We start from the raw sequence: 13,857 nt of genomic DNA, 5'->3' as shown, positions 1-13,857 counted from the left end.
TATTATTACAGTCTGGACCTAATGAAGGAGCCTGTTGCCACAAGATGTGATCACATATTCTGCAGGTAATTATTTGAAAATCCCATTGGTAATATCTACCTTTTAGAGGTGATCCTGGTTGCCATTTTTACTAATTGTAATTTTCACCTAGGTTTTGCATGTTGCAACTTCTTAGCAAAAAGAAGAAAGGGCGAGCTCAGTGTCCCATGTGCAAGAAAGAAGTTACTAAAAGGTATTTTAATCTAAAACTGTTACATATAGAATTACATATAGGAGTTGGAAGTGGATAATGTTTGAGTTGTACTTTGTCAACAGAAAGGTTTAACTGTTGTTTTGCAGACCATTTTAGCCCTTTAAGGCTGGGTCTACATAGACAGATTTAAAAAAAATGTAAATGTTCCTATATGCGTTTTTATGCACTTTTACAAAAAGACTCTTATCCCTTATGATGCGTTTTACCATGATTTGCCAAGAGTTTTCATAACGTTTCTAAGAGTTTTCATTTTAACCCCAGGGAAGTGGTACAGGGGTACATAAAACCCCTTACTCTTTCCCTGAAAGGGTTAAAAATATACATAAAAATAAGACGAGGCTTTAATGGTAAAGTATTTTATGAGATGTGTGTGTTTTGTGTAAACTGTTCATTTTTTTTCTTTAAATAGGTTATTTCACAATGGAAGGAAGATTCCCATGGCTGCATTCATGTAATGAGCACAGCTGTGGGACTACTAACAGTGTGGGATTCACCTCTAGTGCTGAATGGCTGGGAAAAGGGAAACCCTGATGATGCTTGAACCATCATCAGGGTTACCCTTTTCTCAGCCAATCACAGGAAGCAAGTTTACTGCACCCCCGGCCCTAGAGGAGTTTGTAGCATGTGCTCTGTACCCATGTGGGTATAGAGCATGTGCTACAACTCTTGGGGCAGTCAACTCACACGACCTCTCAAGGGAGAGGTCGCTTGAGTTGACTGCACCCCCAGCCTTAAAGGGGTTCTAGCACGTGCTCTGTACCCACATGGGTGGGGAGCAATCGAGAACAATATCCTACATCCAGAAACCCAAAATATTCATAAATCAGTTATGTGGATGATCTGAATGTAAATATACGATATATATTTGGTTGCTTTGGAGTTTGAATTTATCCTTTTTGTAACACTAGTAGTTTACTAATTTTATTTCTGACTTGTACATGACATGAACCTTATTCACATTACTTTTTTCAGAAGTCTTCAGGAAAGTCCCAGGTTTAAGCTTCTGATTGATGGCTTGATGAAGATTATAGCTGCTTTTGAATTGGATTCTGGATACAAATGTATGTATTGGGCCTTTTTTGTCACACTGCATTCCTATTGTTCTGTAACAAGTGAATTGGTGTTGCCAAAACTTTTAGGAGTTTTTTGTTGCTGCATTTTTTCCAGCTCCACAGTAGATGTGGGTGTTTATATAATTTAGTATTAGCTATTGGAGGAAAAATGATTTTAGTACTAATGATGTACTATAATTAACATTGTTCATTTATTTTTGGCGGTTGATGATATTTCTGAATTTCTTCATTTTTGTGCCATTGTATTCTGACAAACCGGTAAATCACATTCTAACAAATTGCTACTGTTTGTCAATAATGTCTCTGACTTTATTGAGTTTTGTCCTGACACAAGAGGCAGAAAGATTAGAAGGGTGACAGAAAAACTTAATACCATATGCTCATTACAGCAGGGAAACAGAAAGCACAAACTTATACTAGTTCAAGTTTAACGTAGGTCTGTGTATGACCTTGTTCCAAGTGATATTCTTTTGAGCTATGTTATAGGATTACATTCTGGCTAACACAAAGGCCTACTGTTGATCTCATTGTTGTTTTCTAAAGAAGATAATTTAGACATAATAACAACTACCTGCACTACTCTAAATTCATTCTGTTGTTATTCTTTTAAAAGTTTATTACCTAAAAAAAAAAAGGAAAAAAAGGAATTAAATGAACAGTTAGTCAACAAAACAAGTACCAGGTTCTGTACTTCTTACAAGCAAATGACATTCCTGACATATCCCCTTTTTGTTTTTTGTTTTTTTTTTTTTTTTGCAATTCAAGGCTTGATTCATACTGGCCTATTGAGGACAAAAGCTATGCACCATTATTTCTGACATTGCAACACAAAGCACAATAATACATTACAATGTGTTGTGTCGTGATGCAGCTCATGTACATTGGGTTTATATGTTGGGAACCAAACCACACTGCTGAGTTTTGAATGATTTCCAATGTATCATGGGACTTGTTGCTTAGTTAGCAGTTTTTTTCCAACCTTTTTTCTCATTTAGATTTCTGTTTTCTGTAGATTGGTGTTTGTGTTATTTTATGACATAAATAACTAGTAAGCTTATTTATCTAGCATTACCATCCATGTTGCACAGTTGTTTGGCCTCCTCTTATATACCGAAAATGCTTAGTATGATTTTACTGCATACTATGAGCTTTAGCATTTCTTGTATGATATATATTGAGCATCATCTATACCTTATTTACCCAACTCAACCATCTATGTTACACTCCTTTTATTGATTTGATCTCTGTTCTTTGTGATAGAGGCTCAAAATCATTACCACAGCTTTTTATATAAGAATATTCATAGACTATTTTACATTTGCTGGGTTTACTTAATGTTTCCCTTTCCATCAGTTTTTCCAAGTCAAGATCATGCCATGAACATCTTGATGAGCTGTAAGGGAAACAAGGAGGAGCAACGTGTGGTGCAAAGCACAGGGTACAGAAACCGGAACAAGAGAACACTAAATAGGGGGCAATCTGAAGACCACACCGCTTTATTGGTAACTGCTTTATACTCATTTGTGCATTATAAAATCAATGTTGTTCAGTGTTGTCTGTGGTTTCTCTATCTCTTTATCTAAGGTTTTTACTACAATCATGTTGGGTATTATGTCCCAGATCACCTAGTTATTTTCTCACTCACCTCAACTGCATTTCATCTCCTTTCCTTCCATATCCCTTTCTCTTTTACCAGCAGCATTAATGGAAGTGTTTCTGCACAGTTTGTTCTTAATATCTATTTTTCATTTGTTATTCTGGTATATAAAGTGCATATCAGGTACTGAAATAGTTATAAATATTACCAACTAACAGCTGACTGATTAGTTATACAGGTAGTACTTAGAAGCCAAGCAAGGTATTAGTGAGACGTCGATAAAGAATTGGTCAGATATTGCCTCCATTTGAAGGTCTAATCATAAATGTATTTTAGGATCTTATGACAATTGGGTGTCCTTTTCCTTTGCTTTAGTTAGGAGTGTCTCCTCTCTTACCAGGGTAATGAGATCTGTAGATGGGTATATGTCTGCACAAGGAGGGTCAGGAAGTTCTACAGCTCTACAATCAGCTTTATTACCACTTGTACAAGTGTTTGAGTGACCAGACTTACCCCAGTGTGGTCAAAACATTGTAATGGATTCCTGCACTAAAGGTGTTATTTGGCTGGTTTTGGACTCCCTATACTGAAGAGGAATAGGGTTTATCTACTTCAATGGTAAAGTCATTATATGATAAAACCGTTTTATATGTTTAAGAAGTATCAAACGAGAAATGTTTTATAGTTTGCTTATACTGAAGATTAAAAACATTTTTTTTTACTGTCCTTTGCCACGTGAGATTTCTGCATTTGTAAAGTTTTGTTTTATGTGGAAAGTCATGTTTTGGATTTCAGCATATTAGAGGCAACACCCCACTGATATTGATATGATGTTAAAAAGAGACAAGGCACATGCAGAGTATGAAATATACAATCACACATAGTTACCATCAATTTAGAATTCTTTCTGATGACACATTTCTGTTAAATTTCTGTATTTTGATTTGTCATGAACAACCTATCCCTATGAGCCACAAAACACTGAATACCCAGGTATATCTGTAAATAAATTTGTTTACCTAATGTTTAAATATTATTTTTAAGCCAAACTAAGAAAAAAGGTAAATGTTATATTGCAATAAATAAGTAAACTGCTTTACCTGCAGAAAAATTTGTAATACTTTTTGTCCTGTCTTTTGAGTTGGGTTGCACCCCCAATTACTTAGCCCAAACATGTGGCTTACAGAAAAAAAAGTCATTCAGCCTGAGATTGGACAGCAAAGTAACCTCAGCTGCCTGATGGGGTCCTCCCTTGTCCCTCTGATTTTCTAGAAAACATTTTAGTATTTACCAGGGAGCACTTTGAAAGGCAGCAGAACATGATCTGATTACAGTGAACACCTTCCATTCCCTGTTTTTTGCTAAGCAGAGTATTAGATTCCTCTATGCCAATTTTTAGTGAAATGAAAAATGAGGATATAGGCAGCAGTAAAAACCATGCATTGGATAAAAACTAACAAATATTGTCTGGAGTTCTACTGTAACAATTTTATAATACAGCTGGTCAACTAAAACCATGTACACACCTATGACTTCATATTTTATCCACATGTCATATTGACCGGGATTGAGCCGAGCCGTTAGATGACAAGCTTTCGATTGTTTGTTTTTGCATTCTTTATGCTTTATTTTGTCCATGAACCGGTTAAGTAGACTTGCAATGGATGTATTCTTCTTGTCTGTGATTTGAGCTTGCATGGCTCAATATCTGCCAGCTCAGACTGTTCCTTCCCGTTGGACAGTTTAATTTTCTTTGGCTGCCTGCTCACACATCTAAATTGGTATTTGGAGATCTCTTGATCCATGGAGACTGCACAGCTCATTTAACTATCAGGGCACAACCAGGCAGTAGCTTTACGTATAGGTCAGAGAAAGATTGAGTTGCCTGTTCCTCTGTACATCCTGGGTAACATTAACTTAAGGTGGTGCAGTAATTAAGGTGCCAGCCTGTTAGCAAGTAAAGGTCTTTATGTAACTATAGGTGTGCCTTGGTCACAAAGGTTTTCTGTAACTTGCATCTTATTAAAAAATCGCACTGTAAAGATCTAAAATTTCACAAACAAATGTAAAAAAATGGTTTCTCATATGCCATATTTGGTCAGGTTTGAACTTGGAAAAAAGCCTTATGTTGGAATATATGTTCCCTCATTTTTTTTCTCTGTAAATTGTGCTGTCAGAATGATGCAGTAGAGGGTGGTAGGCTTAGGGTGCTATACAATTGCTTTTATTCAATTGTAATAAAAGTGACTCACCATTGTAAAATTAGCTGTTAGCAATACCAAAAGGTTCCCCTGTTCTGCTAAATAATAATTCTTATGGAACGGTTTATCAAAAAGTGAATTTCAGAATTTTTTTTTTTGTTTATTGTCCACATTTAGAAACCTGTTCGCCACTTTAATAATGTCAGATTTATGAGCGCTTTTTACCCAGTTATCAGCCTTCTAACCATAGATAATAGAGGTAAAGAGTAATACCTGTAAAGTGGTGATCAGAAAATCTATTTTCTGGAATCGGGTAACTTGTTATTGCTTTTAAAACTTCACCACTTTACAAAAGTGACATTAAGCTTAAAAATTGGTAAAAAAAATGTTTGAAACAAACAGCATTGATCTCTGTTGTAGCTTATGATATTCTCCACTTTTATAGTGGAGATTAAAAAACAGACTAAAAAACCTTTACAAAAAAGGATATATTTTTTTATCCAAATCACCTAAAGATAAATGTGTCAATTTAAGGATGATCTTGGTGTTTATATGCGCAAATAAATACATAATTTTACTGTAGGAAAGGATTACAAATTATTAATAGTTAGCACACAACCATGTAAAACATCTTCCCACTGTTTGCGCGTGGTGGGAGGATTGATTAGCCGTTCCATCCAAACGTCTATGTATATACCCCAATCTTTATTCAAAGAGGTAATTTATCAGCTGCATTCTACAAAATTTGATGGATACTCTTTTACTGCTCTCTCATCACCAAAACATGCAAAACAACCAACAAATAAAGTGAATAACATAAACTTGTTATAACGGCGCCTGACAAGGAGTGGAATATGTTGGCCAACTTGTTCTTAAAGAGGAACTATACTCAAAGAAAAAACAAAACAAAAACACACTTGCCTTCAATCCCGCAGGGCAAGCTGATCACTCCGGGGGTGTCGGGCATCTGGCCCTGCGTCGTCCCGACATTGTCCCGAGTCGGTGCTCCGGGGGCCACCATCTTCGTCTTTTCTTCCTGGTTCTTCATCCTACATCGCATGACCAAGGTGCAAAAACGGGTGACGTAGGATGAAAAAAAAATGTGCCGATCTCACTGAGATCGGCAAATTTTTCTCTTTAAGCAAAAAGACTCCTTTTGCTCGAGCTGCGTAGATGGAGCGCCCCAGAGCTGATCTCACTATGTATGGGTGAGAATGGGAAATTTTTCATTTTGAGCAAAAAGGCTCCTGTGCATGCCCGAGATGCTCGAGCATGTGTAGAAGGAGCGTCCAAGAGCCTTGAACTTATGTCAGGCATCCTGGGAGGCTTTGGGCTCCCATTCATTTTTGACCCTAGGCAGGCGAGAATTTTTTTTTTTTTTTAAAGGGTGTTTTACCATACATAAAAAGGTACTCTACCCTTATGTAAAATGAAAATTTTGAGTATAGGTACGCTTTAAGTAGATTTGTTAGATTGTCATTTCTAAAAGCCTAAGTTAGAGTATATTCAGGACAGCGGACTGTGTAGTGGTTAGTTCCTACCAAAGGTCCTAGATTGTTAACTCTTCGGGGCAGGCTCCTCTCCTCTTCTTGTGTCACTGTATGTCGTCTGCAACCCCTATTTAATGTACAGCGCTGCGTAATATGTTAGCGCTATATAAATCCTGGTAATAATAAAGGCCATGCACGCTCAAAGCTCATTGATGTGCATGATTTGTGTTGGCTGAGAAGCTAAGATTAGTCCATATGGTTTGATCTGCAGATGAGCTACCGTAACGTAAATTGCTAAAAAATCTTTAATGATGCGTAGCCGTAAACCAGGCAAAGTGCCCTTGATAACACTGGGAGGAGGCAGTATGACTGAAAAGATCTGCTGCTAATATATAGGGGCAGATACCATTGAACATCCTTAAATAACAGGTGTTTCAAATGTTTTGGCTGATCAATGCATATTTGCCATGAGTTGAGCATTAATGCTGACTGTATTCAGCCATTTTTAATTAATAAAACAAATTAAGAAAGGATTTTTTAATTTGAGACACAAATAATTAGCACATTTGCACAAAGGGGACCTTCTGTATTTTACAGTGATTGTGTGTGTGTTTTCTTTATTGTGGTCAGGCAGCCCTGGTGTAAAAAAGGCTTTAGTAAAGCTTTTTGCAGGTAGTGGACATTAAAAATGTACAAATGCTAGTAAATGAGTCAGATAAACTAGGTTATTTCTGGGAATTTTCGAAGCCTCTACCCCCCACCCCAACATGCATGAATACATTCTTAGCGGATCAGAAATGTATGAATGGGCCCCTAGTGTTATGTGTATTTTACAGCTTAGTGATATGTATGGCATATAGTACTGGACTCCCGGTGCTAATAACTAATATGCCAAAATAATAAACCCTTATGTACAGGTAAGTTTATAGCGTTATTTCGTATCATGTCAATGAATAGCAGATTGTGTTGGAAAAAAGTTTTTTTAGGTATGTTGTGCCTAACCATGCTGTTTTATGAAATATTTTTTGCTGCCTTTTCTCAAATTCGTCCTTTTCTGTACAATATTTCTCTGCCAACTTGTAAAGGCTGAGTTCTAATGAACACATTTTTTCCCTTTACTGGTTGGTGAGCAAGGCTAGAATTGCATTGACCTTTACAGATTAAAACCTTTATTTCTGCAGTTCTTCTTTTTACAAATCTAAGTATAAAAGTATGTGCTGCTGGGGTTAAGTCTAGAAGAATATTGGTTAAATCTTTTATTAGCTCCCATACCAGTTTGTTAAACCAATTAGCTGCTAAAAACTCATTAAGTACACTGAAGCTGCCAGCAATTAGTACATCAGTCCACTTGCACATCTTTAATAAACTCGCAGGAGCTCATCTCCGTAGAGGCAACTTAAACTACAGAGGAACTCATTTATACCGCACACACATACCTGATCAATAAAGAACAGCTGCAAATTCAACGTGGCACTCTGTACCTGTGGTATTTTGTTTTGGAAGCACATTACAGCTTTTCTCTGTAGATAAAGCTATGAACAAGTATACATGTTTCTTCTATTCAGGTGGGAGGGTTATACCTGCCTTTTTCTTATTTCCATAAGGCAATGGACTAGGAGCCAATTTTTATATTTAGCTATCATCCAATAAAGCTTTCAGATGTAGTGTTGGTCTGTATCCCCACCATCTGAGCAGACTGAATCATAGATAATATTATGCAGATCTCTAGATTTTATCATACGATGGGGCCCAGAATTTGGCCTACTAGCATTTGCATCATTATTTATTTTTTGTTTTCTTAAAAGGAAAAAGCAACAAGGATCAGATTTTTTAGCTGGCATCTATAAACTAAAATGCAAAAAAAAAGGGGTTCAGTATCTTTACTAGTTAAAGATTAGTAGTCAGTATGTCAGGTATGTTTCACGCAAAAATGAAAATGCTGGGAGAAGAGAAATTGGCTCATCTGTCTGTTGCTTCTCCTTCACACATTTATTGATTTATTAAAGCTCCAAGGCTGGAGAGGATACACTTTCAACAGTGAAGCTGGGTGATCCAGCAAACCTGAAATAGATCTGGTCCATGATTGAAAACATTTGCTAAAAACTTTTAAGAAATCCATTCCAGGTTTGCTGTCTCACCCAGGTTCACTGATGAAAGTGTATCTTCTCCAGCCCTGTTGAGCTTTAATAAATCAGGCCCATGGTGCCTAGTGACCCAAAAGACCAAGATGACTTCCTTACCATAAAGCATATTTTCCAAGTGCATTGCTCTCAGTTTACCCAGAAAATCATTTTGTCCTGTTCGTTAGAATTGTCAGAGCCCAACTGCAAACTCTCACAGTTTTAGCTGTAAGCACAAGTTATAGGAATATTCCACAAGGGCAACACAGAAATGAGCACATATTTGCTTTGTTTATGCTGTATGGCGCTGTTCATAGCATTGTTCTGGATGTGGTAAATGTGCTTCTGTGAGTGATTTACAGTTGTGTTAGTAATGTACAAACGATTTTACAAAATCATTGAATTCTATTGATAGATTTGTTTACAGTATATACCATAAACTTACAATTCTGTGAGTATAATCTATAACCTTCTAGTGTCTGTCCAGATCCTGGGGTAAGCTGGGGCTTCTTATTCTTGCATTTACCTGTTTTATAGGTTAGCTCATCTTCAACACATTGCACGTACATGTTTACCTCTTATTTTTTATTATCAGGAAACCAGCACTGACACACTGCTCACAAAGGATGCTAGGACTGAGAGCTGTACCAGACTTAAGCGCAAGAAGAAAGAGACAAATGATGTAAAAAGCAAGAAACCACTAATTACAGAGTTTGGTAAGCTGTGTAATCCAACCAACTGGCAAACTGCAAGCACTGAAATGACAACATGGTTATTCATTATTAGAAGGACCATATTGTATTTCACAATATTCTTTTTTTTTTTTCATTGTATGTTGAAAACAAAAGTGCCATTGTAGGGCATCCATGCTTTGTTCTATAGTACTGTAAAGGCTTTTTTTTTTTTTTCCTAAAACAGAATCTGACATTCATGTCCATGTGTTTCAATGGCAGTAATTCATTCCCACCAGGAAATGTTTGAGGGAATGTCAGATTCTGTTTTATAAGCCCTAAGTGTGTCCACTTGCATGCACTATTCTGGCACTAAATATGTTAACACTATCCAGATTGTTGTTGCATTGATTCTAATAAGAGCAATTTATATTCATACAGCAGTATTTGTATTTCAAACCCAGCATAATTAATGTTTTGTTGATTTTGGCCAGAACCTTATTGCAGCTTCATTTGTTTTTGTTTAGAGTCTGACCATTCTGAAGATGATTTATTCAAGAAAGCTGGCAGCTTGGGGTAAGCAAAGGCTATAACTTGTGAATACTAAAATTGAAAAATGGTTTATTAATACAGAGAGTACTGTATTTAGGGTAGCTCTGTAAACCGTTATCTGTTTTGTCCAGAGGGTTAAGTATCTCTTTCTCTTTGAAATCTTCATTGTGATCTCTGGCCATTCAGAGTGTTCCCATACCACCAGAATCTAGCATAAAGTTCAGTGAACTATTTCAAAGTCATCTCATACAGTAAAACTTGTACCATTTTTATGGTTCATCCCTTTTCTGCCTCAGTGCTTAGGGGGATTGTGCTTCCCTGTGCTATTATGAACTAATAAACTTAGTTTTAGTATGCCAAGGTCCTTCAGGAGCCATGAGTTTTTATCATGGGCTTTAAATCACACCTGTGATAGCTCTGTCCAGCCTTACAGAACAGCAGAAGTACTGCAAAATCCCACGTCTGTGTCAAGTCATAGGAATCCCTTGTGTAGGTAAAATTATTTCTAGATAGTATGAATGCCAATATTGTAAAGAGTGATAAACTGTATGAATAAAAGTATCTTATGGCATGTATAATACATAAATGTCGCATTATGGCAATAAAATGATAATGGAAGATTTCATATAAAAACCTATGCTGGCTAAAGCAATGAGAGAAACATATTTTGTTATGCTACCTAATTTAGGATATGCTATGGTACTTATTATTTAACACACTATGGAGAAACTATAGTAACAAAAAAAAAAAAAAAATATATATATATATATATATATATATATATATATATATATATATATATATATATATATATTGTGGTCCTCTGAATAGCGACAAGAATGAATAGATTAAAGACTTATTCTATAGCCACTACTAGACAATAATCCCTAAACTCTATGTGCAATTAGGGAGGGAAGCCCCCCCCCACCCCCTAAAATTTAGCACTTATTACCTAACAAAAGAGTCAGTATAAAAAAGTAATACTCAGCAGGGATTTTGTGTTCTGTTGATTACCTTAACTTGAAAGGACATTATCTAAGGGTGTCAGACACTGGGAAAAGGCCTCCCTTATTTGAGATGTTTTTTTGGGGTTTAACAATGTGCCTACAAAAGAGGTCAAAATTTTCTGTAGCCCCATTTTCCTATACACTTACTGGGTATTAGGTCTTAGGTCGGCTTGTAGGCAATCCATCCTTTTCTTCCTTGTTTGTTCGGTAAAAAGAATTATGATTTATGTAAATGACACAGCTTCCCTTAGAATTCAAATTTTAATTTTTTTTTTTCGTTCTAGAAAGGAGACTTCAGCTGCAATGACTTTAGGTGTCTCCTTTATAATATTCCCTTTTCTGACCAGGCTCACTCTCCTAGGATTGTGACTGCTTTGTGAGATTTTGGTCATCACAAGTCTTTGCCTAGTAAATTAGGTTTGGTTTTCCTGTAAACCAGGATTTATTGGGAGAATGTGTCTGAGTCATTGGATGTTTGACCAGAAGGTTTTGCAGAAGTCTCTGTGACACTTTGCTTTTCCTGTTGGGCTTCACCTAGTCTAACTGCTAGACTATGCCTGTTCCTTTTTGAATGTTTTAGGACGCCCTGTGGCTAATGAACAGAAAGTGCAGTTTCCCTTATAGAACAAGTGGATTTTCCTAGTTACTGTAAAATTCCTTTTCTTCATTCAGTGAACTTTTTACTTTCTATGATAGCTAGCTCTGCTCTGCTTGCTGGAACTTTTAGGTTCAAAAAAAGTAAGCGGGAAGATGCTAGCCATCAGATTAGGGACATCTAGTGGGAGTAAAAATTCTGTGAATTGATACATTTTTTTAAATGTTTTTTTCCTTTATTGGGCACTTGGCTGGAGCTCTATTTCAATTTATTTTTGTATAATTTTTTAGGTTTTGGCTGCAAGAAAGCAAGTTTCCATTTTTAGAAATTGTGTTCATATATTGTGTTCATTTGAACTATTTGGGTTTCTAGAGACTTCTTAGTTTTTTGCAACATAAATAATTTGATTTTATTCTGTAGAAATGATCATGGTGAATCATACCCGCTAAGTGATTTGGAAGTAGATGATGAAAATTCTAGAAAAAGCCAGGATGAAGAACTGAAGTACTGTGAAAGTGTGTCTTTAAAACCAGGGGCAGATGAGGTGGTGGCCTCAGATTTAGGTATGTGCAAAATTGATGTAAAAGAATATATTATGTATTGTAGCTTTGTATATTTATCCACCAATGTAGAATAATGATTTTAGGAGCAGCACTAAACATACATGCAGAGAACGGGTTCCAGGTTACTACTAAGTCAGTCAATTACAGCACACTAAATGACAACTTTCATTGTGCACAAACTTTACAACTAAATTTCACCAATAATTGCCTTTTTTATTATCGAAGCAATTGACTGCTATCATCTCCATTTATTAGCCATGTATCAGTTTTACAAGTATTTAAAACTGATTGTGACTACACACTTATCTAGCAATATCTATTGAAATGAATGACTATAATTATTAGTGGTGTTTTTTTGGTATCTTGTTTGTTTTAAAGCCAATATAATAACTGTCTTCTGTGGCCCTGTGGAGTAAGTCAGTAAATTCATAGATAAACAATGACTACTAAAGACAGGTTTTTAGAAAAACAGAAAAGTTTTATGATATGTTTAAATTGTGTTAAAGTGTATATAGGTGGAAAATACTGGCAGTATATTTCTCAAAATGCATGCACATTTCTATAAATTATATCTTGGTAAATATTCAAGAAGAACAGAAAATGCCTGCTTGTAGAAATAAAACCATGTAAAAATGTATCATTAAAATATAGTTCTTTTTCGGAACCAATATTGCTATGATGTATGTTCTGCCCAGTTGTCTTTTGCGGACTTCAGTTTCCCTCCCTCCTTTTCATCTCCACAAGTACTTTGTAGTTTGAAACAAGAAATGGGAGTACTAATTAGACTCCTTGACATAACACTAAATTCATGACAACAAGTATTGTTTTGGGCTGATTGAAGAGGTATAACAAAACCCTTTCAAATATAAATTTTTCAAAGCAAAAAGCTTTATTGTTAGAGATTTCTAATTAATACCAGGGATCTAGTGAGTCCATTTTTTTTTTTTTTTTTTTACAATCAAGACGTGTCTATCATGCATTTGAGAGACTTATATCTCCTTGTGCATAGTTTCAGTGCTTTTTCTGTCATTGTTGTGTTCACTGTTGTGTCCCAATGTAAATGTATTTCTGAGCTTTTATTATGTGGTTCAGACCTGCATCAAAACGGCTCTAAATGACTAGAAGTGTGAAAGTCAAGAAGAGTCACGCAATAGCTTCATATAAGACAACAAAATATTTGGAGAGTAGTTGCATATAGTCCAGGAGCTGATTTTTATATTGCAAATACTGAGGATTATCTTTCTAAATGTTTTACATTTAACAAAAACATAACTCGGTAGACTGTGTGAAGCAAGTCATTTGTGAATGATAAAGCACCTATAGAGCGTTTTCTGTATCTGCTCTTTCGTCCAGGCTTATTTATGAATCCATTGCAGTGTTTCCATTACTAGACCTGCCCTCTAAATGAATAATCTAATCTAAAAATCAAAAGCAGAGGGTAAACAGGATGTGCCCATTATAATCCTACAGGACGATGAGAATAGAGTATGCCTATCTGTCATCTTAGTTCATTGTAGGTTCATATTAGAAATAACTTGGGCTTCAAATTTTTTTCTTTTACTCAATATATACCGTATTTTTCGGACCATAAGACGCACTGGACCATAAGACGCACCAGTTTTTTGGAGAAGGGAAAAGAAGAAAACAAAGATTCTGAAACAAATAGTGTCCTAAAATATTTTATGTGCATTAAAAACCAACATCACAGTCATAAACACATGTAATAAACCCTGTT

General features: G+C 35.8%; 1 protein-coding gene across 2 annotated transcripts in view; it reads left to right on the top strand.

Annotated features, from left to right (window-relative positions):
* BRCA1 (BRCA1 DNA repair associated) overlaps positions 1-13,857 on the top strand; it is an 87,056-nt gene that overhangs the window by 9,710 nt on the left and 63,489 nt on the right. For both annotated transcript variants that reach the window (XR_011919754.1, XM_072404020.1), the window contains exons 3-9: positions 12-65; positions 152-232; positions 1,226-1,314; positions 2,680-2,828; positions 9,330-9,450; positions 9,933-9,981; positions 11,980-12,122. Coding sequence is in view for 1 of the 2 variants with exons in the window: in XM_072404020.1 (XP_072260121.1) it covers positions 12-65; positions 152-232; positions 1,226-1,314; positions 2,680-2,828; positions 9,330-9,450; positions 9,933-9,981; positions 11,980-12,122 (686 nt within the window). In the remaining variant the exon portion in view is untranslated. The remainder of the gene's footprint in view (positions 1-11; positions 66-151; positions 233-1,225; positions 1,315-2,679; positions 2,829-9,329; positions 9,451-9,932; positions 9,982-11,979; positions 12,123-13,857) is intronic.

Source organism: Pyxicephalus adspersus, chromosome 3 (genome assembly GCF_032062135.1).
Source record: "Pyxicephalus adspersus chromosome 3, UCB_Pads_2.0, whole genome shotgun sequence".
NCBI classification, from domain to species: domain Eukaryota; kingdom Metazoa; phylum Chordata; class Amphibia; order Anura; family Pyxicephalidae; genus Pyxicephalus; species Pyxicephalus adspersus.
The sequence above is the reverse complement of the archived record's forward strand: the minus strand, read 5'-3'. Positions and strand labels throughout refer to the sequence as shown.